General features: G+C 49.1%; 1 protein-coding gene across 2 annotated transcripts in view; it reads left to right on the plus strand.

The window, feature by feature from the left end:
* Positions 1 to 25,320, plus strand: part of LOC142588453 (paired box protein Pax-1-like) — a 44,124-nt gene that overhangs the window by 8,424 nt on the left and 10,380 nt on the right. For both annotated transcript variants that reach the window (XM_075700212.1, XM_075700213.1), the window contains exon 2: positions 11,046 to 11,173. In XM_075700212.1, coding sequence (XP_075556327.1) covers positions 11,046 to 11,173 — 128 coding nt within the window. The remainder of the gene's footprint in view (positions 1 to 11,045; positions 11,174 to 25,320) is intronic.

A 25,320-nucleotide genomic window follows, 5' to 3' on the forward strand; every position in this document is an offset into this window, starting at 1 on the left:
TTTGTAGTTTCTTACGCGCTCTAAAGGATGGCTACCTGGCAAATATAGGCAGGGCGAGCTTCATTCTTACAGGAGATTCGCATCTATATACATTTTTTTAACGTTAAGTTCCATCTGACCTTTAAAATACCAGTCAAGCAATGTGTTTAAGTCATCCTGAAGAGGGAAGACGTCAGTTTCCTTCGTAATATTACCTATATTACGCAGTCGTGTTACAAAGACGTAACTTAGATGAAACGTAAATCAGGCAGGTCATCATTGTAAACCATGAATAAGGGGTGCCCAAATACTGACTCCTGTGGAACTCCCTGCAGACTGAACGGGTATTAAGGTTGAATTAACTTCATTAACTAACAGCTCTCGGATCTTTAGGAAAACCCATATAAAACTAAGTACATAGAGGTCAATATCTAGCGCACTGAATTTACACAGCAGCAACGTGTGGCGTACTTATGTAATGTAAGGAATGTGTGGCCCCCGGGGCCTTTATGGGTAAAGTAGATGATGATGATGATGATGATGATGATGATGATGATGATGGTGGATATGTCGAACACTTACGAGGAATCAACAACTATGCAGTCGGTAACAATCCAGCGTATAGACTGGAATGCAAGTCGTCAATAAAGTAAAGACCCAGGTTGTAACAGGATAACAATGTGCGAAAACCATGTTGGCTGGGAGTAAACAAGCTGCTATAGATTCAAGATAACTTATGACCTGAGAGTAAATAACATTCTCCACTATTTTAAAGGAAACTAATGTCAAAGAGCTGGGTCTATAATTCGAAGGGCCATGAGTCTCACTAGATTTATGAATCATAATTACTTCGGACATTTTTTAATCCAGAGGCACCGTGCCTCAGCGAAGCGACTGAGAAAAAAAAATAATTTCAGTGCGGCAGAGCGACATTCATAGAAACTTGGTGTTAATTCCATCTACACTACACGACGATTTCAATGTTACTTTATTTATAATTGATTTGTTGCCACTGAAATTGAATACTGTGGGATCCATCTGAACGCATAGCCTTTATGTTACTCTTGGGGAAGATGAGTAACAAGCGAGGCCGGTGGAAACGCATGAACACATGAGTCATCTGGCACTGCAGCACATGCCTGATTACAAAGAGCGTCCCCTGATGGTGCCATTAGTGCGAGCATTGCAGTATTATTTGCTTTATTAACGCACCAGATTTTTCACTGTTAGCTTTTAATAGCTTGTGAAGCGTAACACTACAGAAGGAAAACTTCGCCGGCCTTACTTAAAGTAGAAGCGTTGGGTATAGAAGCGTATACTATATTTTGCTCGTTTGTGTGGAAGGCCGCTCCGTCTAGGTAAGTGGAAAATATTTTCAAAAATGTTACTCCTATATAGCTGGAACCTAAATGGAACTATATTGACGGTGCAGACTGAACACATTTTGTGAACCCTGTTGCCTTTGGCTTTAGCCCCTATATAGGAAACCACCCCGGCTGTAGTTGGCGTCCTTACGTACGGTGACGAGCAGCTTCATGGAAGAGTGAGCTGCCCGTGTTCACAGTCCCGCATGGTATATATGTAATGTGTATACACACGCGCGCGCGCCCCTGAGCTGCTGCCGCTGCGTCTCCATTGCACGCCCGCGCTCGTGTTATCTCGCGCGAGGGCGTCGCGAGATAAGAGCGCCTCGTCGTCTCGACAGGCGCTGTGACTGATGAGGGGTCGGCATCGCGACGCTGCAGGCGCGAGCCGGCGCCGAATGGCCCCGTCCTGCGAGACCTCGTTAAGGGGAAATGCTTGCGCGAGGCGCAAACGGCCCATTCGAAAACGGTGTCGTACAACACGCGCACACAGACAGCCCGCGGGCTGCATGCATATGCTGACCGCGAGCAGGATTTCTGCGGCCCGCAGCCGAGTTACTTGACGGATTGGTTGGCCACACCTTTGGCGACGATGAGCAGGTCTGACCTTACTCAAACGCTCATAGTAATGTGCAGAGTTGTTCGTCTGATAATAATGTAGGGAATCAATGTGTAAAAGCCCGAGTTGGTCACAAAACCACCTGCAGTTCCAGTTGGCTACTCCGTCTCGTTAACCTCTCCGACTTCCAGTACATTCTCTCTCTCTCTCTCTCTCTCTCTCTCTCTCTCTCTCTCTCTCTCTCTATCTATCTATCTATCTATCTATCTATCTATCTATCTGTCTGTCTGTCTGTCTGTCTGTCTGTCTGTCTGTCTGTCTGTCTGTCTATCTATCTATCTATCTATCTATCTATCTATCTATCTATCTATCTATCTATCTATCTATCTATTTCTCTCTAGCAGCTGATAGACAAGTCCTTGCTTTGACGGGGGCAGATTCGGCTTTCTTTCTCTACTCCATGCATGCTTGCTTATTTCAAATCAGACGCGTAGTGGTGCAACCAGGTTTTATCGCAGCCAATGGCGCCATTCAAAAATGCACCCATTTATTGTGCAAACCGCGCTGAGAGCCGGTCACACACGTGCAAACGTGCCAACTTCTTCTTGCAGTCTGATACCCGAGACCCAACGGGCATACACTTTATGGAGTCCTACAGCTAGGTCCTTGGCTAATATGAAATGAGTGCTTCCATAACTTATGCCTATCTTAGAACAAATTTCCGAAACCTTCGAACATCGGTTGCCTTCCAGAAGTTCACGAATGGCTTGAATCTTCTGCTCCGTAATGTCCAGCCGTGGGCCACAACAACGGTTCTGGTTACCGACCTCTTAACGGCGTTCTATAAATTCTGCATGCCAGGGAAACACACGCGGCCTTCACAGTGTTTGCAACCATCCCCTAACTGTGAGGTCAATCTATAGAACTTCGGTCGGTTTTAGACCCAGTAATTGAGGTCATAACGCTGTATTCACACGGACAGGAAAGACGACAGGACACACGTAGACACGTGTCCACGTACTTTTGTCAGTGGCGGAAAATGCGCTGAAAGAAACTCTAAGTGCACCGGGTGGTACGCTCAAGCGCATCCACGAAAGTAAAAAGAAGGTGGTTGTACCACTTACATGCATAGGCGAGAAGAAAGCGGGTTAACCGAGGGGCCCGATTTTTATTAGTCATATCATAAGAAGCCAACAAACACTGACACCAAGGACAACATAGGGGAATTTACTTGTGGTTAATAAATCAAATAAAGAAACGATAAATTAATGGAAATTAAAGTGGATGAAAAAACTACTTGCCGCAGGTGGGAACCGAACCCACAACCTTCGCATTTCGCGAAATGCGAAGGTTGTGGGTTCCTTAATTTATTGTTTCTTTATTTCATTTATTAATCACAAGTAAATTCCCCTATGTTGTCCTTGGTGTCAGTGTTTGTTGGCTTCTTATGATATTGTTACGTCCAAGCGCGTCAAAGGGACGCGGGGATCAAGAAGAGAGGGGAAGAGGAGAACGAAGACTGTGCAGCGGCCATTCCTGTTCTTCGTAGCCTGCCGTTCCTGCCCTCGCACGCCTAAATAAACCCCTTTTCCCCGTGCTTGTAACAAATTGGTGGAGGTGCGGGGTAAACCTCGTAATCACGGAGCCTACGCTGCTACAACTTCGCCGAAGCCGTCGACTTGCCGGACTTCCGCCACCCTCACCTGCCATGCCTGAATACGCCTGCCAGATTCCCGAAGGATCTGACGCGGCTTCAAGGCCAACACCTGGTGTTCCGTGGCAATACTACCGGGTGCCACTCACTTTCGGAGGAAAAGCCGGAGAAGATGTCGACGAGTGGCTCACGAACTACCGAAGGGTGAGCCGGTCTAACGGTTGGAACTCGACCGCACAGTTGTCCAATGTTGTGTTTTCCCTTACCGACACAGCGCTCGTCTGGTATGAGAATCACGAAGACACGCTCACTTCGTGGGAGCTTTTCGTCGAGGAGCTCAGAGCGTGTTTTGGGGACTCTAGCGCAAAAAAGAAACGCGCTGAACAGACGCTTTCGCAAAGAGCTCAGATTCCCGGCGAGACCTGTACGACTTATATCGAAGAAGTGCTGAAATTGTGTAAAATAGTCAACTCTCAGATGTCTGAAGATGACAAAGTGGGACATTTGTTGAAAGGAATAGCCGAAGACGTCTACAATTTTTTGATCGGCAAGGAAAGCTTGGACTCCGTGTCTGACGTCATTCGCCACTGCAGGACCTTTGAGACGTTGAAGATGCGACGGATAATACCGAAGTTTGGTCGCCTGGCTAATGTCACAACGGTGGCGAGTGTAGACCCGAGCTCGTGTGTTGACCTTCCATCCACTATACGGCAGATTGTTCGCGAAGAGTTGCTCCATCAGGAAGAGATGTACCGTTGCACACCCGGCATCACTGGCGCGTACTCACCACACGAGATGAGAAACACGGCCGTTTCGACCGCATGGCAACCCACGGTTCACTCAGCGACCATGGAGTATAGGTCTACCCCACAAACGAGAGGGACCATGAGCTATCAAGGTCATGACTACGGCCAACACCCACGCCGCACGCAGGCCTCCCGGCGGCCGATGCCTAGCCATGATGAATGTCACCCACCTGCTGTCTATGCAGTCGACAGCAACATGCACGACTCCATGGAAGAACATCGCAATTCGAGGCATCTGCCGGTGTGTTTCCAATGCGGTGTCGCGGGCCACATAGCGAGGTTTTGCAATCGTCGCCCAACAACGTGGAATGGTCGATCCGGATTTTCAACAAGGCCCACACCTCCTACGAGGACAACTCAACAGCCGTACACCACCTCTTGGTCAGCTGGCGTCCCTCCTGGCAACGATTACTGGCAGAGAAGCTTCAGGAGCCGCTCGCCGGCATCTGACAGGAGTTTGACGCCACCGCCAACTTCTCGTGCACCGCGTTTACGTCAATCTCCATCGCCAGTGCGCCGCTCCGCCTCGCCTTCACAACCGGAAAACTAGCTAGCGCGGCCGATGGGGGTGAGGTCGCTCGACACGTGCTATCGACAGAAATGCCCCCTGCAGTTGCTATGATTAAGAACAAAGTGCATGTACTTGTTGATGGTGTTCCTACAATGGCTTTAGTGGATACCGGAGCAACTGTATCCGTAATGAGTCTCGGTTTTAAAGGTCGGTTGGGGCGTAAAGTTGTATTTCGGTGGGACCAGGCTGCAACGTTTTGTGGAGTGAGCGGCGAGTCGTTGCGCCCTGTTTGTGTGTGCACTGCTGACGTATCCTTGGCTGGTGGAATTTTCGCGACGGAGTTTGTAGTTATTCCCCGATCGACGCACGAAGTGATTTTGGGCATCGACTTTTTGCGACAGTGTGGTGCGACCGTCGATTGTCGCACGGGGGAAGTTTGCGTCGATGGCCATGTTTCGTCCGGGCTCTTAGAGGAGACTTGCCGTCAAGGTGAACTTTGTGTGTCTGCAGATACTGTTGTGCCTGCGTCCACCTCTGTGTGCGTGCCGGTTGTGTGTCGCGGTGAAGTTCCAGACAGTTTTGATGCCTCCGTAGAGCCAATGCATCTCAATTGTATGAAGAAGAACGTTTTTGTCCCTCATTGTGTGGTATCCATCGGCAACGGGCGTGCTGGCTTGTGGACGGCCAACTGCTCGGCAGAACCCATCCTGCTTCCAGACGGCTTGAAACTCGCCTACTTTACAGAATACACGTCTTCGTCCGTAGCCGTACTAACAGGTCGGCCGTGTGAACCTGCTGACCTTCGCCACGTCTCAGACAAAAAGCTTCTGTCTATGGTAAACAAGTCACTCAGCACAAGGGAGCGCCATACCTTGGTGGATACGCTTTCTAAGCATCTGTCAGTGTTTGACTTTGCGCAGCCGGACAAAGCGTTCTCGATCCCCGAGTCACGAACACGCCATACTATCGATACGGGATCTGCGCGCCCGATCAGGCAAAAGCCTTATCGCGTGTCGCCTAACGAGCGGAAGATAATCGGGGAACAAGTGAATGACATGATGAAAAATGGAATAATACAAGAGTCCTCGAGTCCTTGGGCAGCTCCGGTCATACTTGTCAGAAAGAAAGACGGTAACTGGAGATTTTGCGTCGATTATCGAAGATTAAACGCCGTGACTAAGAAGGATGTCTACCCCCTGCCCCGGATTGATGATGCAATTGATTGCCTGCATTCGGCCTCTTATTTTTCTTCAGTGGACCTGCGCTCAGGATATTGGCAAATCCCGATACACCCGGCAGACAAGGAGAAAACAGCCTTCATAACCCCGGATGGATTATTCGAATTCAATGTGATGCCATTTGGGTTGTGCAACGCTCCAGCAACCTTTGAAAGGTTCATGGACACCATTCTACGTGGGTTAAAGTGGAACATCTGTATGTGCTATCTTGACGACGTTGTTATATTTGGGCGCACATTCAATGAGCACAATACGCGCCTGGATATTGTCCTCGACTGCATCAAAAACGCTGGCCTGGTTCTGAACTCCAAGAAATGTAACTTTGGTGACCGTCAAACACTTGTGCTGGGACATCTTGTTGACAAAGACGGTATCCGGCCTGATCCCCTCAAGACGGCAGCTGTCGAGGCATTCAGTGCACCGCAGTCAGTGAAGCAACTTCGTAGTTTTCTGGGTCTTTGCTCTTACTTTCGCCGATTTATTCCTGGTTTTGCTGACGTCGCTTATCCTCTGACAAATCTGCTACATAAAGACGCACGGTTTGAGTGGACACCCGAGTGCGATTCTGCATTTCGTCAGCTGAAGTTCCTGTTAACCTCCCGACCTATCCTTCGCCACTTTAATCCTACTGCGCCAACAGAAATCCACACAGATGCTAGTGGCGTTGGTCTGGGTGCCGTCTTGGTCCAACGCTATGACGACCGTCAGCACGTGATTGCTTATGCAAGTCGCTCATTAAGCAAACCTGAACGCAACTACACGGTGACAGAACAAGAATGCCTCGCTGTAATCTTTGCGGTTCAGCGATTTCGCTCGTACTTGTACGGACGCCCATTCCAAGTCGTCACAGACCACCATTCCCTGTGCTGGCTCGTGAACCTTCGCGACCCTTGTGGTCGCCTTGCGCGCTGGGCTTTGAGGTTGCAGGAATATAACTTCACTGTTTCCTACAAGAGTGGCCGAAAACACGCTGACGCAGACTGCCTTTCCCGTATGCCGCTTGCCACGACGGACTGCGACGCAGACGATTTTGATCATCTCGTCGCTTCTGTGACACCCGCTTTTCCAGATATCGATGGATTCAAAGCAGAACAACGGACAGACACTAAATTGGAGCCACTCTTTACTTCTGCCCATTCAAGTGCAACAAGCAGCTACTGTGTACGTGACGGGCTCCTGTACAAAAAGAACTACTCAAGCACGGGTGCACGCTTCCTTCTAGTGGTGCCGGAGCGTCTCCGGCCAGCAATCCTTCAGGCTATGCACGATGACCCTACCTCCGGTCACTTAGGCACTGTGCGCACACTTTATCGCATTCAAGAACGCTTTTACTGGCCCCGGATGCGACATTCGGTTGAGTTTTATGTCGCCAGCTGCATACAGTGCCAACGTCGGAAACGCCCAACCACTGCCCCATCTGGTCTCCTTCAACCTGTGCCGCCTTCCAGCTCACCCTTTCGGCAAGTTGGAATTGATCTGTTAGGCCCTTTTCCAAAGTCATCTAAGGGGAACCGCTGGATAATTGTCTGCGCCGACTATTTCACACGCTATTGCGAGACGGCGGCTATACCATCAGCAACTGCCACCGAAGTGTCGCTTTTCTTACTTCACGCTATTGTTCTACGACATGGACCGCCTGGTGTTATCATAAGCGACCGGGGACGTCAATTCACGGCGGATATCGTGGAAGAGCTTGTGCGTTTATGTAACTCGCACCTCCGGCACTCGACGCCGTATCATCCGCAAACGAATGGCCTCACTGAGCGCACTAATCGAACAATCACCAATATGCTTTCCATGTATGTTGCGTCCGATCACAAGAATTGGGATGAAGTTTTACCGTTTATTACTTACGCCTACAACACCGCCAAGCACGAGACAACCGGCTACAGCCCCTTCTTCCTTCTATATGCTCGGCCGCCCCAGTATACGCTCGACACTGTCCTCCCCTTTTACCACCACGAAAATCCTACGGTCGCCGATACGCTATGCCTCGCTGAAGAGGCTCGGCGACTTGCGCGTCTGCGGACTTTGGCATCACAAGAAAACTCCAAAGCCCGCTACGACGCACGACATCGGCCTGTTACCTATCACCCTGGTGATCTCGTTTGGCTTTGGACTCCCACAAGGAAGCGCGGTTTGTGTCAAAAGCTGCTGGCAAACTACGATGGACCGTATGTTGTCATCGACAAAGTCAGCGAAGTGAACTATACTCTCGCGCGCCTCACGAACACTGGTAGACGTTCTGCTAGGACACAAGTCGCGCATGTCGCACGGTTGAAATCATGTACGCCACGACAAGCTAGTTGACTCGCCCAGGGGGCTTTGTCTGCGAGGGGAGGTATGTTACGTCCAAGCGCGTCAAAGGGACGCGGGGATCAAGAAGAGAGGGGAAGAGGAGAACGAAGACTGTGCAGCGGCCATTCCTGTTCTTCGTAGCCTGCCGTTCCTGCCCTCGCACGCCTAAATAAACCCCTTTTCCCCGTGCTTGTAACAATATGACTAATAAAAATCGGGCCCCTCGGTTAACCCGCTTTCTTCTCGTTTATTACATAACGAGGGTCTCGAATCCGACAACATTGATGCCTTCAGGTAGCATATGTGGGTTTATTGACCAGTTGCCTTCACCCAAAAAGAACACGTTCTCGTGACGCCTGCGGCAAAGAGGACGTTCCACGTCCGCCGCCAAGGTCTGGGAGTGGTGGCGCTGGCTAACACTCCCAGGGTTCTAATAGGACACATAAATAATCAAGAAAGTGGATGGGAAAACGGTGCCGCGGTAGCTCAATTGGTACAGCATCGCACGCGAAATGCGAAGGTTGTGGGTTCGGTTCCCACCTGCGGCAGGTAGTTTTTTCATTCACTTTAATTTCCATTAATTTACCATTTCTTTATTTCATTTATTAACCACAAGTAAATTCCCATATGTTGTCCTTGGTGTCAGTGTTTGTTGGCTTCTTATGATATTACATGCATAGGGTATCACACGGTTTAAAGAAAGTGACCCAAAAAGTGTAAGTGGACGTCGTATCGGCTTCTGTTATGGCTTTGTTACACTGACAAGAGGAATGACTCAACGGTCTCATATCTCGCGTATTACAACCTCTACAGCTGCAGAACTTGCGGCTCTCTCCCCAATGCACGTCAGGTGGTCGACACAGAGTGTCCCGGAAAATAGCGCCTATACGACGGCATTATAGAGTGTGCAATCATTCCTTCGACGCGGAACTCACGACCAATTGGCGTGGAAAATCGCGGGACTTCACCCACACTTGAAAAAAAGAAGCCCGTGCGATTTCTTTTCTATGCATGGTTACCCGACCGTTGCGGCATTATTATTACTATTATTTGTTTTGAACACACATACACAATTAACAGGAAACTGAAAGCGAGGAGCAGGCGGGCAACTGCCACCGGAAGGGGCACAACGCCTGCCTACTCTTCAGAAGGGAGGTGACAGCAACACAGATATGGAAGATAGGAAGGAGAGGAGGAAATAGGAAAGGAAGAGCAACAGGACAAATCTAGAGAATGAAGTAGAACACAGTACAGCTCACACACAGTAGGGCCGGTGACTGAACGTCACACTACTACAGAATGTTGAATAGAATAGTTTGGACGCTACAAACGAAACTATATCGCTTGAAGATATGACGCCGACAGATGTGCTCGAACACCTCACGAAGAAGCTCGCTGCGTTCCGATTCCACTCTCTCTATAAAGACAGAAGCTGCAGGGACGTACAAAACAACGCTACATTTACAAAGTTTGCTAGTGAAATTTAGTCAACTAATCAGTTTATCTATTGCCATAGCGCATTCCCCGATCTGCGGTAGAAGCAGTTACACATTTCCTAAAACGCACTTCTACGCTGTCTTTAGAAATATGTGTCAGTCCTCACCGAAGCACGCGGTACAACGTCCACGGCTTGACTTCGCTGACGGTTGCACAGTGTTGACTCTGTTATAGCGCCGGCTTTTGCAACAGCGAATAGACGCCCGGCTCGGCACGTCGACTATGTACTTACGTCACACTCGCGTGTTAAATGTGCGAGGAGAAACAGAGGAGTCGGAAGGCTCGATATCTGGTTATAGTTGGGGATGTTAGAATGAGTTTAAATCTCCAAATCGAACCGAATAACATTGTTCGAGAAAAAGCGACCACTGCATGATTATTGAGGCGAATATCGAAGCTTTTCTAATCTCTATAAAGCAACGTGAATGTGAAGCTTGCGCGTAGTCCGTTTGATAAAAATAGAAAGCAAGCTTATATATACATATGCATTGACATAAGCATGTTACCAACTACCAATTACACGTTCGGAAGAATGGGGAACTTGCAAATGACAAACGACTGCTTTCAGTTGTCTGATGCACCATGGCAATGACCGTACCGAAAGGAGGAAAGGGCTTGTTACCAGATGTGCAGGTGGTCTTCTGTCCGCTGAAGAAGAGAATTCGTCCTTTTGCCCGCGCACAGTAAGCCAGTGGAATTAATAACTCGCCCGACGACGTTGTAACCGCATCCGATACCTCCTCTTTCCCCGCACTAATTAATGCCACATTGCCTCTTCATGATTCACGGCGACGGAAAGGGCGTTCGAACACCGGATCCATGGATCCACTACGACGACCATACGCCTTCATGCCCATCATTATTTTAATAAAGCGCGTAGCTTCTGAAAGCGCTCGCCTATCGCTTACATTGACAATCATCGTCGGTGGTTTCCGCACAATTTTTTGTCTCGCATTGCAGCTTCAACGCTTATGTGCCGGGTTACACAAGCTTCCTATAGCAACAGCAAAAGTTTTCCCACAGATAACGAACACGTCGAAGAGACCGTCGCGTCGCCGTTCACGTATACTCCTGCAGCGAGTGGCGCACGCGTGCGCTGGCAGGTCACCGAAGAATTGTGGACCGTTTCGCCGCAGCAGCTCCGGAGCCGTGGTCCGCGTCCGAAGCGAGGCTGACCGGTGTCCATCCTGCCCACACGCACCACCAGGTCCAGCAGACGCCGCCCCTCCAGCCGCAGCCACAGCAGCCGCAGCAGCAGTATGGAGAGGTGAGTCGTTGTGGTATATTATTATTATTATTATTATTATTATTATTATTATTATTATTATTATTATTATTATTATTATTATTATTATTATTATTATTATTATTATTATTGATGCTGTTGCTGCTTGCTTTTTTTTCACAACAAATGACTCATGCCCAAGAGGGGAGTTCGAACATAAAGAACCTCGTGACCACAGCACGGCACTAAAGAATGAAACAAACGAACACACAATCATAAATGTAAATATTAATTGGTGCGGTCACAATCCAGACCAGCTGTTTTCAACAGTTCTACCTGGATCGCTGATTGCGCTTCTTGTCTGCACTGATTCATGATGCTTTTTGTCTGAATCCTCTTGAGTGTCACGTCTGCCTCCGAGATGCGTAACCGTGCTAAATTCTACTTGCGATGTCAAGTTAATGAATAAAGGGAAAATCAGACATTCACCCGTTCGTAGCAATTGCTACAAAGGTTGATTATTGTCGACAAATTCGACTTCGCCTTGTCATCTGCTAGCCGCCTGGTTAGCTCAGATGGTAGAGCGGCTGCCCCCGGAAAGGCTGTGGTCCCGGGTTCGAGTCCCGGACCAGGAGGAATTTTTCTTCAACTATGAGGCTTTTCTTTCGAGGAACCCGTATGGGTTTCCTTTGTAGCCATTGCTACGAACGGGTGGGTGTCTGATTTTCCCTTTATTCATTACTTCTCTCCACCTTGCGGGATGCCAAGTTAAGCTTTGCGCTGGCACCTTGTCTGAAGCCTTCTGTGTGTCAGGTGCCTTAGGGCTGCATTGAGCATCGAATCACTAGAAATGCACATCGGCGTATAAAACTGGGGTGCGAGGCTCAGGATGGATATCCTCCCCTAACCCACACAACCCACTTCGCACCTTTATGCCACCCGCGTGCTTTTCGGAATAACTGCCACCACTCATTGCCCACCAAGTCAACACACATTGACTTGTACTAGCTGCACTGCAATATGTGCGAACAGTGAAGCGCGTGCCTAACGGTATACATGTCATCCCCGACTAGTGGACATGCGCTCACTACTGACGACGGGGAGACGAGGATGTGAGACCCGCCGTGATGAGATGGATCATCGCTTGCTGTAAGTTTAACTGATGCATTTCCTGCACTTCTAAAGAAACAGTAAAAATTAGAGAACAGAACAGAAAAGAAAACAATAAGAAAAGAGAACAGTGATGGTTCCGCAGCCTCATCCATGTCCTGCTTCCGGGAATAAAATCAGCTGAATATCATGGTCTTCAGCTGATTTTATTTCCGGAAAGTACCCCCCACGCGGTGCAAGACGAAAGGACAATAGAATTGTGGTGCATACGTCAAGCCACTCGTCGCAATTGTGTAGCACAGAAGTTTGGACGCAGACAGTCGCACTCTTTCATTGCCAATGAGACAGAGGCAGTGCTAATAGACTTATCGGATTGTTTTTTTTAATATATATATATTGTAAGCCTCAAGAATCAGCCTGCATTTTTCGTCGTCTTTTGTACTTTCGTTTTTGCTCGTTTTGAAGCGTTGGAAATGCGCCAGTTTATCAGAAGTTCGACTAGCCCAGCTTAGTGTTGCAAGTGCTGCAAGTTTGCTTCACCGAACCACCACCTGCGCCTGCACGAGCTGTCGTGTATGGCCGCGCGATATCGCACAAAATTTGCCTCTACGCGCGAGTTTCGCTCGCGCGTGCTGGTGGCTTTTGTGTGATGGATTACAGACGTGCACTTTCACCAAAGTCGGATCGTTCTAGCGCAGAAAAAAAAAACGCAATTCATACAGGTTGAATCTTTGGTTCCTCCAGAATATACAGTAAGACAATACTTATTTGTCTATAAACCATCAGCTAGCCCCGAGTATAGACTCAGTTATAATCCATGACGTCACGGGATGTTGTCTCAGGAACATCTGGTGACATCGCCACCCTTCTTTGGCTCTTGCGTTCTTTCAGGCTTACCGCGAGCCTTGGCCCACGGCCGGATAATTTCACGATAACATCTATAGAGGGAAGTACGGGGCTGCAGTCATTCAGCCACCGCGGGAATAATAGGAAGTACTATCGCGCTCAATGTGAGCTACTACGCGCCACGCGCTTTGCCACGCAAGTTCGCGTTGTATATAGCTCATACCGAGCGCGGTAGTACATGGATCTGTCGATGATTTCGTATATGGATCCGGTGAGACAGGCTCATTTTATTGCTGTTCTTGTGGTTCAGTTATGTTGTTAAGCTATGCCAGTGTTTCCTTAGAGCAATTAATTCTTACACCTACACAATTACCTTGGTACGCATATCTCCAGCACTTAAAAAAGTTACTATAGCTTCAACCATGCGTGTCGCTAAATATAACTGTTGCACGGTAAAACTCACCATGCAAACAGCAGCGGGTCAACCACAGTTTGTATAGCTAGAGTTAGTATAGATTTAGCATAGATTTAGAATAGCTATCGTTATGGTTTACCCATAAAGTTTGTTATGGGGCGTGAACTGTTGTGGGTGAACTCCCCATAGAATTACTATAACAATCTATAAGGCAGACGACGGAAGGGGCCTCGGCTTGATGAGACAACGTTTCTACAAGGGAGCTTGTGTTCGTTTGGGGCGCCGGATCAACTTTCTCGATCGCAACTGACTCCGCTTCTGAACTGCAATTGGCTCCTTTGCGCAAGCGGAACCTATGGCGATCGAGAAATTCGCTCCTGCGGCCTCTGACGAAAAAGTTTTTTTGTAGAAACATTGGGCTCTCCAGGTCGAAGCCCCCTTCCCTTGTTCGGCAACTGTTGATAGCTTCAAGTCTTCATCTTCCTGCGAACCTTCTGTCTTGTTTTAATTTCATTGCGCACGCGAGTTTTTTAAGTATTCTAAATAATAGCGATTGCTTGCAATGTCCTGAAGAACCACCTAACCGTAGAAAATAGAGAATAAATGACGCTTATAAATCATCATCATCATCATCATCATCATCATAAGCCTAGTTACGCCCACTGCAGGGCAAAGGTCTCTCCCATACTTCTCCAACTGCCCCGGTCATGTGCCCTCTGCTAGGCTTCCCTTCCCTTGGAATCCACTCCGTAACCCTTAATTACCATCGGTTATCTTCCCTCCTCACTACATGTCCTGCCCATGCCCATTTCTTTTTCTTGATTTCAACTAAGATATCATTAACTCGCGTTTGTTCCCTCACCCAATCAGCTCTTTTCTTATCCCTTAACGTTACACCTATCATTCTTCTTTCCATAGCTCGTTCCGTCGTTCTCAATTTCAGTAGAACCCGCTTATAAATGCCGTACAATAATTCTGCAATGAAAAATAAGCATGGCTGATGTAGAAATCAACAACGTCCTTCGAAACCAGAAGGACGCTGTTTAGCCAAGATCCGTGTTCTTTTCATCACTGCCACGGAGGTCGAAGGGCAGCTGAAGCAACCCGCGTAGGCATGGGTAGCGCGATATTATATTTACAAACTGTATGGCTGACGGTATAACGTTGGCCTGTACTTGGCGTTCGATCCGTCTAATCTACCAGGGGTCCAATTCCGCCCTGTTGACGCTGTGGGCCAATCAGGGAGGCCCTATGGCCGCTCTGTGAGCCAATAAAAGCTGAAAAGAAAGCAAATTTGAAATATTGATGGGCAATATATTTGGCAATGCACGTAAAATAACCCAGTTAAAGATAACTCGATAGTTATTTTTGGGGTCCCATTAAGGTGCAATATAAGTAACCGCGTGGTGGCTTGATGGTTATACGCTGCGTTGCTAAGTCCGAGGTCGTGGGATCGAATCCTGGGCGCAGCGGCCGCATTTCGATGAAGGCGAAATGCGAAAAAAAAAAAAAGAATTCGTCCGTGTACCATGCATTGGCGGCACGTTAAGTAATCCCAGATGGCCGAATTAATTCGGAGTTCCTCCATCATATAATCGGATCGTGATTTCAGCCCGCAAAGCCCCAGAATTAAATTTTAAGGGACAGGTTAAGTGGTTACTCTCGGCCGAAGAAAAGAGTTATAGCACTCTCTTCGCTTTCGCATAGCGCAAAAAAGAGTTATAGCAATCGCCATATCTGGCCCTTGCGCCATTAAACATCAAACATTCATTCAGTTATATCACTCTCTTCGTTTTCGTATACGTAACAAAAATACGTTCGGCCCTGACTGTAATCTCCTCGAGTTGCCTCGTAACGAGGTTTCTTTCGGCACACGGTCCTCCTTTGTATACGCGGCGAGGCGAAGGAGATTCGTCATCTCGAACCGCTACGCGCGCAAGGCATGCGCCCGAGGGGACCAACTTTTTTATGGCTCCGGGGCGCGCAGCTCCCGCGGCAGATGGCCGCGGGCGTCGCGTATACTACACTGCCAATGCAGCGGTGCGCGTAGAAGGGACAGAAGCGCTAAAGAAAGAAACGTAATCTCTGTGTCGGCTGTACGCCTATTACGGCGTGCTAAATCGTACTTTCGGCGGCCGCGTGCATCGTGCGCATACTCTTTACGCGAGTTCGCATAGGCACACAGGAAGTACGGCTGTTACGTGGTGCGCGCGCTCTCTCTCGCTTTCCTGTCGTAAGATTCGCCGAGGTCACGCTCCGTGGCCGAGGTCGAGGAGTGCTCAACGCGCTTGAAGTTGCTAGAGGTCATGTGCAACCCCCCTTCCCCCCACAACACTTCTACCACCCGTCTTAGTCGAGCGGTGGCGAAAACTGTGCGTGGGAAGAGCTTGCTGAAGTGTATAATCTCTGCGGGATAATTTTTTTTTACTTTCGTTATTACTCCGAAATTATAAGCGCAAAAGGAATAGCCCTCTCCATCGCGTAGCGTGATGTCACGGAAATTTACTATTTTCGTTTCGGCGAGGAAAGAAAAATCAACAAATATTGGAGTTCACGTTATTGCGTCGAACGCGAAGTCGCGTATCAAAGAGGGTGCGCGATTTCGTCCTCCTTAAATATTATACAATATATATATATATATATATATATATATATATATATATATATATATATATATATATATATATATATATATATATATATATATATATATATATATTTATATATATTTCGATTTCGTCCTCCTTAAATATTATACAATATATATATATATATATATATATATATATATATATATATATATATATATATATATATGTATATATATATGCTTCATTAGGTTGTGCTATATATTTTTCATTTTTTATTAACTTTTCAACGTTACACAGTTATGCGGTGCTGACCTGTACGAACTCTTCTGAGCTCGGCGCGGAGTCCGTTACACCCACATTCAATCAGAATGCGCCAAAACACGCTTTCGCCGAGCGTACAGACACTGCTTGCAGAACGAGTGCATTGACCTTGCTCTAGGCCCCCTTTTCTATTTCCTTTCGCGCGGACTTCGCTCTAGTTAACTTCCCCGTATATATACTTTCCATCGCACGCGACAGATATAGTCCAGTCTGGTGTTTGAAACGCAGATAAATAGAAGCATCACGACAAGATATTTTACTATAAACCCGAACACCCGCCGCGATAACTCAGTGACTCAACGTTGTGCTGCCGAGGACGAGGTCGCGGGTTCGATCCCAGCCGCGGCAGCCGCATTCCGATGAGGGCAGTATGCGGGAGCGCTCGTGCGCCGTGCATTGGATGCACGTTAAAGAACCTCGGGTGGTCACAATTAATGCTACCCGTTATTCGAAGCCTCGAGTTGACACACATTTCTTGGAAACGGCAGCATCTGCAACAGAATCTTGGTTTGTAATTGGTTCCGGAACTTTTCCGGAACTATGAGGCCAGAACCGTCTAGAAATCTTTTGAAACAGAACAGCGTGGTTTTGACGGGACAAGAAGGGAGAAACGACGGAAGTTTATTGCTTGGAACGAAGAATATATAACAGCTCCAACGAACAGGAGAAACCAAAAAAAAAAGAACACATACATATATTCACAGTCAATCACACATGCCGCACTGAACAAGGGAGATAACTGTAATCATCATACCCCCCCTCCCCCCCGCTAAATATGTCAGTTCTTTGGACGTAATCGATAAGTAGGGGCCATACTGATGCATGCGTCTTTTGACCAGGCGATGTGCGCTGCTTCGATGATTTCACGCGTTAGTTGGTTACTATGTTTACTTAAAACTTGTGTTCGAGGGAAGTCAGCGATGTCCAAAGAACTGGCATTTTTAGCGGGAGGGATATGATGATTACAGCTATCTCCCTTGTTCAGTGCGGCATGTATGATTGACTGTGAATGTATGTATGTTTCTTTGGTTTCTCCTGTTGGTTGGAGCTGTTATATATTCTTCGTTCCAAGCAATAAACTTCAATTGCAAGTCAGCGCTCGTCCGTGTCGTTTCTCCCTTCTTGTCCCGTCAAAACCGCGCTGTTCTGTTTCAAATATGGCTTACCAACTCGCCCAAACGTCCGTTTTAACGTTTAGAAATCGTTCAATATTGAGTTATCCTATCGTTACCCTATTCCCTATGGTTACCCCTATTACCTTATAGTTACCCTACTCTATATTAGTTACACTATAGTTATCTACCCGGATACATCAAATAAGTTTTTAGGCACGTTGGGCCCCTTGGGCTTGTTGCGTTTCGCCTGCGACACGTGGTTTTGCCGGCGCGACTGCGGCGGGGCGGCAGACATTTTGGCCCGATCGTCGTCACCGCAACACTCATCGCCAGGTGTTTCCAGGCGCGACTGCGGCGATGCGACCGCCTAGGGATCATCCTCGCATTCCAGTCATTGTGCCCGAAACAGGCGATGCCAAAGCAGGGACCTCATTCCAGTCATTGTGCCCGAAACAGGCGATGCCAAAGCAGGGATCTCATTCCAGTCATTGTGCCCGAAACAGGCGATGCCAAAGCAGGGACCATCCTCTCATTACAGTCATTGTGTCCGACCGGCAGCGCCACGACAGGGTGCTACGAGATCGTGCTCGACATGGTGCTACGGCATCGCTACGACAGTGTGCGTCACCATTAGCCCATTGTACATTCACGTGCTCGTCTTTTGAGGGGTTCCTTCTTGCCCTCAACTGCGAGAGTATAAAAACAGCTGCCCCCGGACGCCAAAAGGAGGGCTCCGATTTCTTCTGTTGAGTGAAGTGCTCTCCCGTCTCTCTACTTCGGCCAAACCTGACCACCAACTCTTTGCGATGTTAAAATAAACAAGTTGTTTCGTTGTTACCAGTCGACTCATGCTTTGCCGGGACCTTCGGATGCTTCCAGTTGTACCCCAGGCCGCCAGGCCAACGCTACCCTTGGGGCTTGCGACCCAGGTACAACCACGGGCGTCAGCGCCGAGTTCCCAACAGATCGTACCAGCGGTCCGATCCCAAACATCTGGTTGGCAGCGGTGAGATCACCTCCGACTTCAAACAACTGTCTGCCAGCGGTGAGATCGCGACAACGGAGGCCAGCAGCAAAGAGATGCAGTTGACTGTATGCTGAGCAGCTCAACGACGATCCGGGAGCAGTGCAACGAGCCCTGTGTGACGACTGGTTGCCTGCAGCGGAACGACTGCGCGGAATTCCTGCCTGCGAGGTTTGGTGAGTGCGGGACTTTCTTCTTCTGAGCTTTGCCAGGCTTTTGTTAGTGTCAGAAACAGAGCTGGTAATTGTGGTTGTCGTTGCTGCCGGGTTAGTTTGCGGCAAGACAATAGTAAGCAGTAGAGAAAGCAGCATTCAGAGCAGCCATGGATTTGAAGTCGTTGCGCAAACCGAAATTGTTGGAGCTTGCAAGAGAGTTGGGTCTGGATGTCTCAGACAAACTCAGAAAACCAGAACTGCTAAAGGCTATTCTTGAGTTAGAGGCTGAGGATGACGAGCTGTCGGAATGCCTTGAGACTATTGAAGAGAGGGAGACTGCAAAAGAAAAAGAAGAGCGTGAACGTAAAGAACAGAAAGAGCGAGAGCAACAAGAGCGTGACCGGTCGTCAACACGCTTTGGAAATGAAGCGTCTTGAGGTAGAGATGGAACGCGCTCGTAATGGAAGTCAGGCACACGGTGCAGGAGAACGCGTATTGTTCAAAATGACTGACCTGATGCGGCCGTTTAAGCTTGGAGAGGACATTGGTTTGTTCCTGGTTAACTTTGAGCGAACGTGCGAGAAGCAGGGGTTCTCTCGGGAAACGTGGCCACAGCGCTTGCTCACTTTGTTACCCGGCGAGGCGGCCGACGTAGTCGCTCGCTTGGATAGAGAGGAAGCAGAGGATTTCGACAAAGTAAAATCGAGTCTGCTAAAAAAGTACCGGCTGTCTGCGGAGGCGTTCCGTCGGAAGTTTCGGGAAAATGAGAAAGGCAGAAGTGAGTCATATACAGAGTTTGCGTATAGGCTTATGTCGAACATGCAGGAGTGGCTCAAAGAAGAGAAAGCGTTTGGTGACCACGATAAAGTTCTGCAGTGTTTCGGGCTAGAACAGTTTTATAGTCGGTTACCGGAGAACGTGCGATACTGGGTCTTGGATAGGCCAGACGTGAGTACGGTGGCTAGAGCCGCTGAGCTAGCCGAGGAGTTTGTGACGCGTCGAGCTCGCGGAGCTAAGGACGGTCAAAAGGGTGAATTTGGCTCGAAGTTTGAGAGGCCGAAGTTCACGCCCATGAGATTTAAGGGGGACACGCGTAGTGAGGATGCGAGTGAAAGCAGTCCGACCAAACGTAAAGAGACGGCGGCAGCCAAACGCAGAAAGCGGTTCGAGATGAGGCGAGCGGGCGTTTGTTATACGTGCCAGAAGCCGGGTCACTTTTCGGCGCAGTGTCCGGAAACAACACCAAAAGTTGTGTTTTTTTCAATAGGCAGCACTGACGAGAACATGAAGCTTCTCGAGCCTTACATGCGAGACCTCCTCGTAAACGGGAAAGAGTGCCGAGTGCTTCGCGATTCCGCAGCTACGATGGATGTAGTTCACCCGTCTTACGTAGAACCCCATATGTTCACGGGCGAGTGCGCATGGATCAAGCAAGCCGTGGAAGCTCATAGCGTGTGTCTGCCGGTAGCAAAAGTGCTTATTGAAGGACCTTTCGGAGCGCTTGAGACGGAGGCGGCAGTGTCATCTATGCTGCCACCCCAGTACCCGTACCTATTTTCAAACAGGTCCGATCACCTCCTGCGCGAGAAGGGGCTTTTGTTTGGTGAAGCTAGTGTTCAGGCCTTAACCAGATCGAAGGTTCGGGAGCTCGCTGCAAAGGCGGTAGTTGCGGGGCCGACGTTATCAAACAACGAAAAAGGGTCAGAGGCGCAGCAAGCTGATATTCCGAGCACGCCCGAACTGAATAAACTTGAGTCTGTAACGTTAAAGGCGCCAGATACTGGAGAGGAAACGCCCGACGCGGGAAAGTTAGAAGAGCTATCTACTGATTTGCTCATCGCGCCTACGTCAGACGGACTTGATAGGTTGCTAAAAGTCAGCCGGACGGCTTTGATAGCCGAGCAAAAAAAGGATGGCAGCCTGGAAAACGTGCGCTGCAATGTCAAAGAAGGTATCGCCAGGAAAACTGCGCGTTTTGTGGAAAGAGGTGGAGTCCTGTACCGGAAGTATCTAGACCGCCGAGGAGTGGAGTTCGATCAGCTGGTCGTGCCTCAATGCTATCGTCAGGATCTGTTGCGCTTGTCACATGGGGGTTCGTGGTCCGGACACCTAGGAGTTAAGAAAACTAAGGACCGTCTCTTGCAAGAGTACTATTGGCCAGGGTGTTTTCGGGACGCAGACCATTTCGTGAGGACATGTGACACTTGTCAGCGGGTGGGCAAACCAGGGGACAAATCGAGGGCGCCGTTGAAATTGGTACCTATCATTACGGAGCCTTTTAGACGGCTCGTTATTGATACTGTGGGACCTCTGCCGGTAACAGCCACGGGGTACAGACACATTTTGACTGTGATCTGCCCAGCGACAAAGTTCCCTGAAGCAGTGCCGCTTAAAGAACTCAGCTCAGTTGAGATAGTTAATGCACTACTGTCCATATTTGCGCGAGTTGGTTTTCCTGCAGAAATTCAATCAGATCAGGGCACAGTGTTTACTAGCGCTTTGACGACAACTTTTCTCGAAAGGTGTGGGGTAAAGCTGCTACACAGCTCAGTGTACCACCCACAGTCGAATTCCGTTGAGAAGCTCCACTCCGTCATGAAGCGCGTGTTGAGAGCGTTGTGTTTTGAACATCGAACTGACTGGGAGCTGTGTTTGCCTGGGGTGATGTTTGCGTTAAGAACCGCGCCGCATGCGGCTACGGGGTTTTCGCCAGCTGAACTGGTGTACGGTCGCTCGCTTCGATCTCCGCTTCGCATGCTTCGAGAATCATGGGAAGGTAGGGGCGACGACCCAGTCGTGGTGGAGTACGTACTTAAGCTCCTCGAACGCTTAAGAAGGGCACAGGAGTTGTCAGGTGAAGCAATGACAAAGGCCCAGCAGAGGGCCAAGGTTTATTATGATCGGACAGCCAGGGCCCGTCGTTTTGAGGTTGGCGATGAGGTCATGATATTGCGCACATCGCTAAACAACAAACTAGACGTGCAGTGGGAGGGCCCAGCGCGAATTGTTCAGAAACTGTCGGACGTTAACTACGTGGTAAGTCTGCCAGGAAAGCGGAAAGCACAGCAAGTTTACCACTGTAATCTGCTCAAACCTTATAGACAAAGGGAAGCAGTGGTGTGCATGATGGTAAACGTTCCTGAAGAGCTTCCGGTCGAGCTTCCAGGACTAGGCTCAGTGACGAACAGGGAAGACACCGGTCAAGTCATTAGTGACCTTATCAGTAAAGCACCGCTGTCGCCTGAGCAGAAAACCGAACTACACCGGCTATTACAAGAGTTTCAAGGTCTGTTCTCTGAGAGGCCTGGTAGGACTTCTGTACTTACTCATGACATAGAACTTACCTCCCCAGAGCCAGTACGATCCAAGGCGTATCGGGTGTCACCCCGCCAGAGCGATATTATGGAGGCTGAGGTAAAGAAAATGCTACAGCTCGGTGTTATTGAGGCAGGTGAGAGTGATTATACCTCCCCTTTGATTTTAGTTGAGGTACCGGGCAAGGAACCTCGTCCTTGCGTCGACTACCGCAGGCTTAATTCCATCACTAAGGATCAAATTTATCCGATCCCTAACATCGAGGAGCGCCTTGAGAAAGTTAGTAGCGCTCAGTTTATTTCCACCCTAGATCTTGTCAGGGGTTATTGGCAGGTTCCACTTACAGAAGAGGCTAGTAGGTATGCGGCGTTCATTTCACCAATGGGAACATTCCGTCCTAAGGTGTTGAGTTTTGGTTTGAAGAACGCGCCATACTGTTTTTCAAGCCTCATGGATAAAGTGTTGCGGGGACAGCAAGAATTCGCTTTACCGTATCTAGACGACGTAGCGATATTCTCCGCATCCTGGTCTGAGCATATGGCACACTTGCGGGCAGTGCTAACCCGCCTGCGCTAAGCGGGCTTGACAGTAAAGGCTCCTAAGTGCCAGTTAGCACAGGCCGAGGTTGTCTACCTCGGTCACGTGATTGGTCAGGGTCGTCGCCGCCCCTCTGAAATAAAAGTGGCCGCTGTGCGAGACTTTCCGCAACCGCGCACCAAGACCGATATTCGGTCGTTCTTGGGTGTCGCCGGCTACTATCAGAGGTACATCCCTAGGTACTCTGATATCGCGGCTCCCCTGACGGATGCTCTAAGAAAGACAGAGCCTCAAACAGTCGTCTGGGACGAGGCCAAGGAAAGAGCTTTTAGCGCCCTAAAGAGTGCCCTAACAAGCCAGCCTGTGCTACGATCGCCAGACTATACAAAAGGGTTCATTGTTCAGTGCGATGCTAGTGAGCGAGGCATGGGCGTTGTACTGTGCCAACGGGAAAAGGGAGAAGTAGAACACCCCGTCCTGTATGCTAGTCGTAAGCTGACCAGTCGTGAGCAGGCGTATAGCGCCACCGAGAAAGAGTGTGCGTGTCTCGTGTGGGCCGTTCAGAAATTGTCATGCTATCTAGCCGGCTCGAGGTTTATCATTGAGACGGATCACTGCCCTCTCCAATGGCTGCAGACCATCTCTCCCAAAAATGGCCGCCTCCTGCGCTGGAGCCTCGCTTTACAACAATATTCCTTTGAGGTGCGTTACAAAAAGGGGAGTCTCAACGGTAACGCCGATGGCTTAAGTCGAAGCCCCTAACGTAGGAATCAGCCTCAAAATTGTTTGTTACTGATGTTTTTCTTCCTGAGGCAGGATTTTTTTTTTAACATATTGCTTTTGTTTAGTGTTTCAAAGTGATGATATGCTTTCTAGTGCAATTTTTCAATTTGTGGACGCGTTCTGAGTGATGCTAGACTACTGTAAGGAACTAGGCAGTGGTATAAAAAGGGGAAAGAGCCTGGCAGGGCTTAGTGAGGGTTGTGCCGTGCTTGCTGACTGAGCGGTTGAGTTTCAGCGTAGTTCTAACGCTTGCCGGGAACGAGAACAAAAATGTGAACTCTCCCGAAGTCACTTTGCAGTGTCCCGTGCGAACCTGAACAAGAGAACGAGGCCTTCTCTGTGCGCTGCGCTCAAGAAACGTCGAGGGACGCCCGACTTCGGTTATGAGCATCATCGAGCGACATCCCTCCGGACAGCGGATGCAGTCCCCTGTCCATCGGGATCTCCTTCCCCCGGCGGGGCGGTCTGTTGCGTTTCGCCTGCGACACGTGGTTTTGCCGGCGCGACTGCGGCGGGGCGGCAGACATTTTGGCCCGATCGTCGTCACCGCAACACTCATCGCCAGGTGTTTCCAGGCGCGACTGCGGCGATGCGACCGCCTAGGGATCATCCTCGCATTCCAGTCATTGTGCCCGAAACAGGCGATGCCAAAGCAGGGACCTCATTCCAGTCATTGTGCCCGAAACAGGCGATGCCAAAGCAGGGATCTCATTCCAGTCATTGTGCCCGAAACAGGCGATGCCAAAGCAGGGACCATCCTCTCATTACAGTCATTGTGTCCGACCGGCAGCGCCACGACAGGGTGCTACGAGATCGTGCTCGACATGGTGCTACGGCATCGCTACGACAGTGTGCGTCACCATTAGCCCATTGTACATTCACGTGCTCGTCTTTTGAGGGGTTCCTTCTTGCCCTCAACTGCGAGAGTATAAAAACAGCTGCCCCCGGACGCCAAAAGGAGGGCTCCGATTTCTTCTGTTGAGTGAAGTGCTCTCCCGTCTCTCTACTTCGGTCAAACCTGACCACCAACTCTTTGCGATGTTAAAATAAACAAGTTGTTTCGTTGTTACCAGTCGACTCATGCTTTGCCGGGACCTTCGGATGCTTCCAGTTGTACCCCAGGCCGCCAGGCCAACGCTACCCTTGGGGCTTGCGACCCAGGTACAACCACGGGCGTCAGCGCCGAGTTCCCAACAGATCGTACCAGCGGTCCGATCCCAAACAGGCTGTACTTGTCGGCGATAAGGTAGCCTCACCACCTACGGGATTATCTCACTGAGCTATGTGGAATGTTTCACTGCCATAGTCGGAAGTTCGAATCCTTCTACAAGTTTTCTTTTTAATTTGACGACGGTGAACTTGAAATTCACCTCCTCCAGTGCACTACACCTGCAGGCTTGGAGTGACGCCTGAGGCTCATGTTATTTAACGCTAAAAAACAACGAAACACAGTAATCGCTAGTAAGGTGAACCTTCGAGATAATAAAATCGCTTTATTCGAAACATTGTTTCATTCGAAGTTTTCGTTGTTCCGACCACAGTGCGTGCATTTTTGAACCGAATTATTGAAAGCGCCGTATAACAGCGAATTCCGGTTATCGAACGAATTCTGAGAAATTCGTAAATCTACACGGCACATCTCGGTGCAGCCTACATGGTAAACATTTGCGTTTCTTCGAACCAATCTGCAAGGCAAGGGGCGACGCAAACGCCACCACGCCTCTTGGCGGCAGTCCCTTGGGACTATGTGTATCACGTGTTTATAGCCGGCAAACCTGGTCGCTGCGTTAGCAGAATGTCGTCTCTGTCACGCCGCATTTATCGAGTGCGGCTTTCTTTCAAGATACGCATAGCAAGCTCCCATGGTGTTGGAGCGTACATCCCGCGTTACCGGTACTATGTTATAGCTCGTAGGTTTTTAACGAAACACCGCTTATAAGGAAGACTAGGTACTGAAAGGTACGCGTGCAAAACACG

The sequence above is a fragment of the Dermacentor variabilis genome, chromosome 7 (genome assembly GCF_050947875.1).
Source record: "Dermacentor variabilis isolate Ectoservices chromosome 7, ASM5094787v1, whole genome shotgun sequence".
NCBI classification, from domain to species: Eukaryota; Metazoa; Arthropoda; class Arachnida; order Ixodida; family Ixodidae; genus Dermacentor; species Dermacentor variabilis.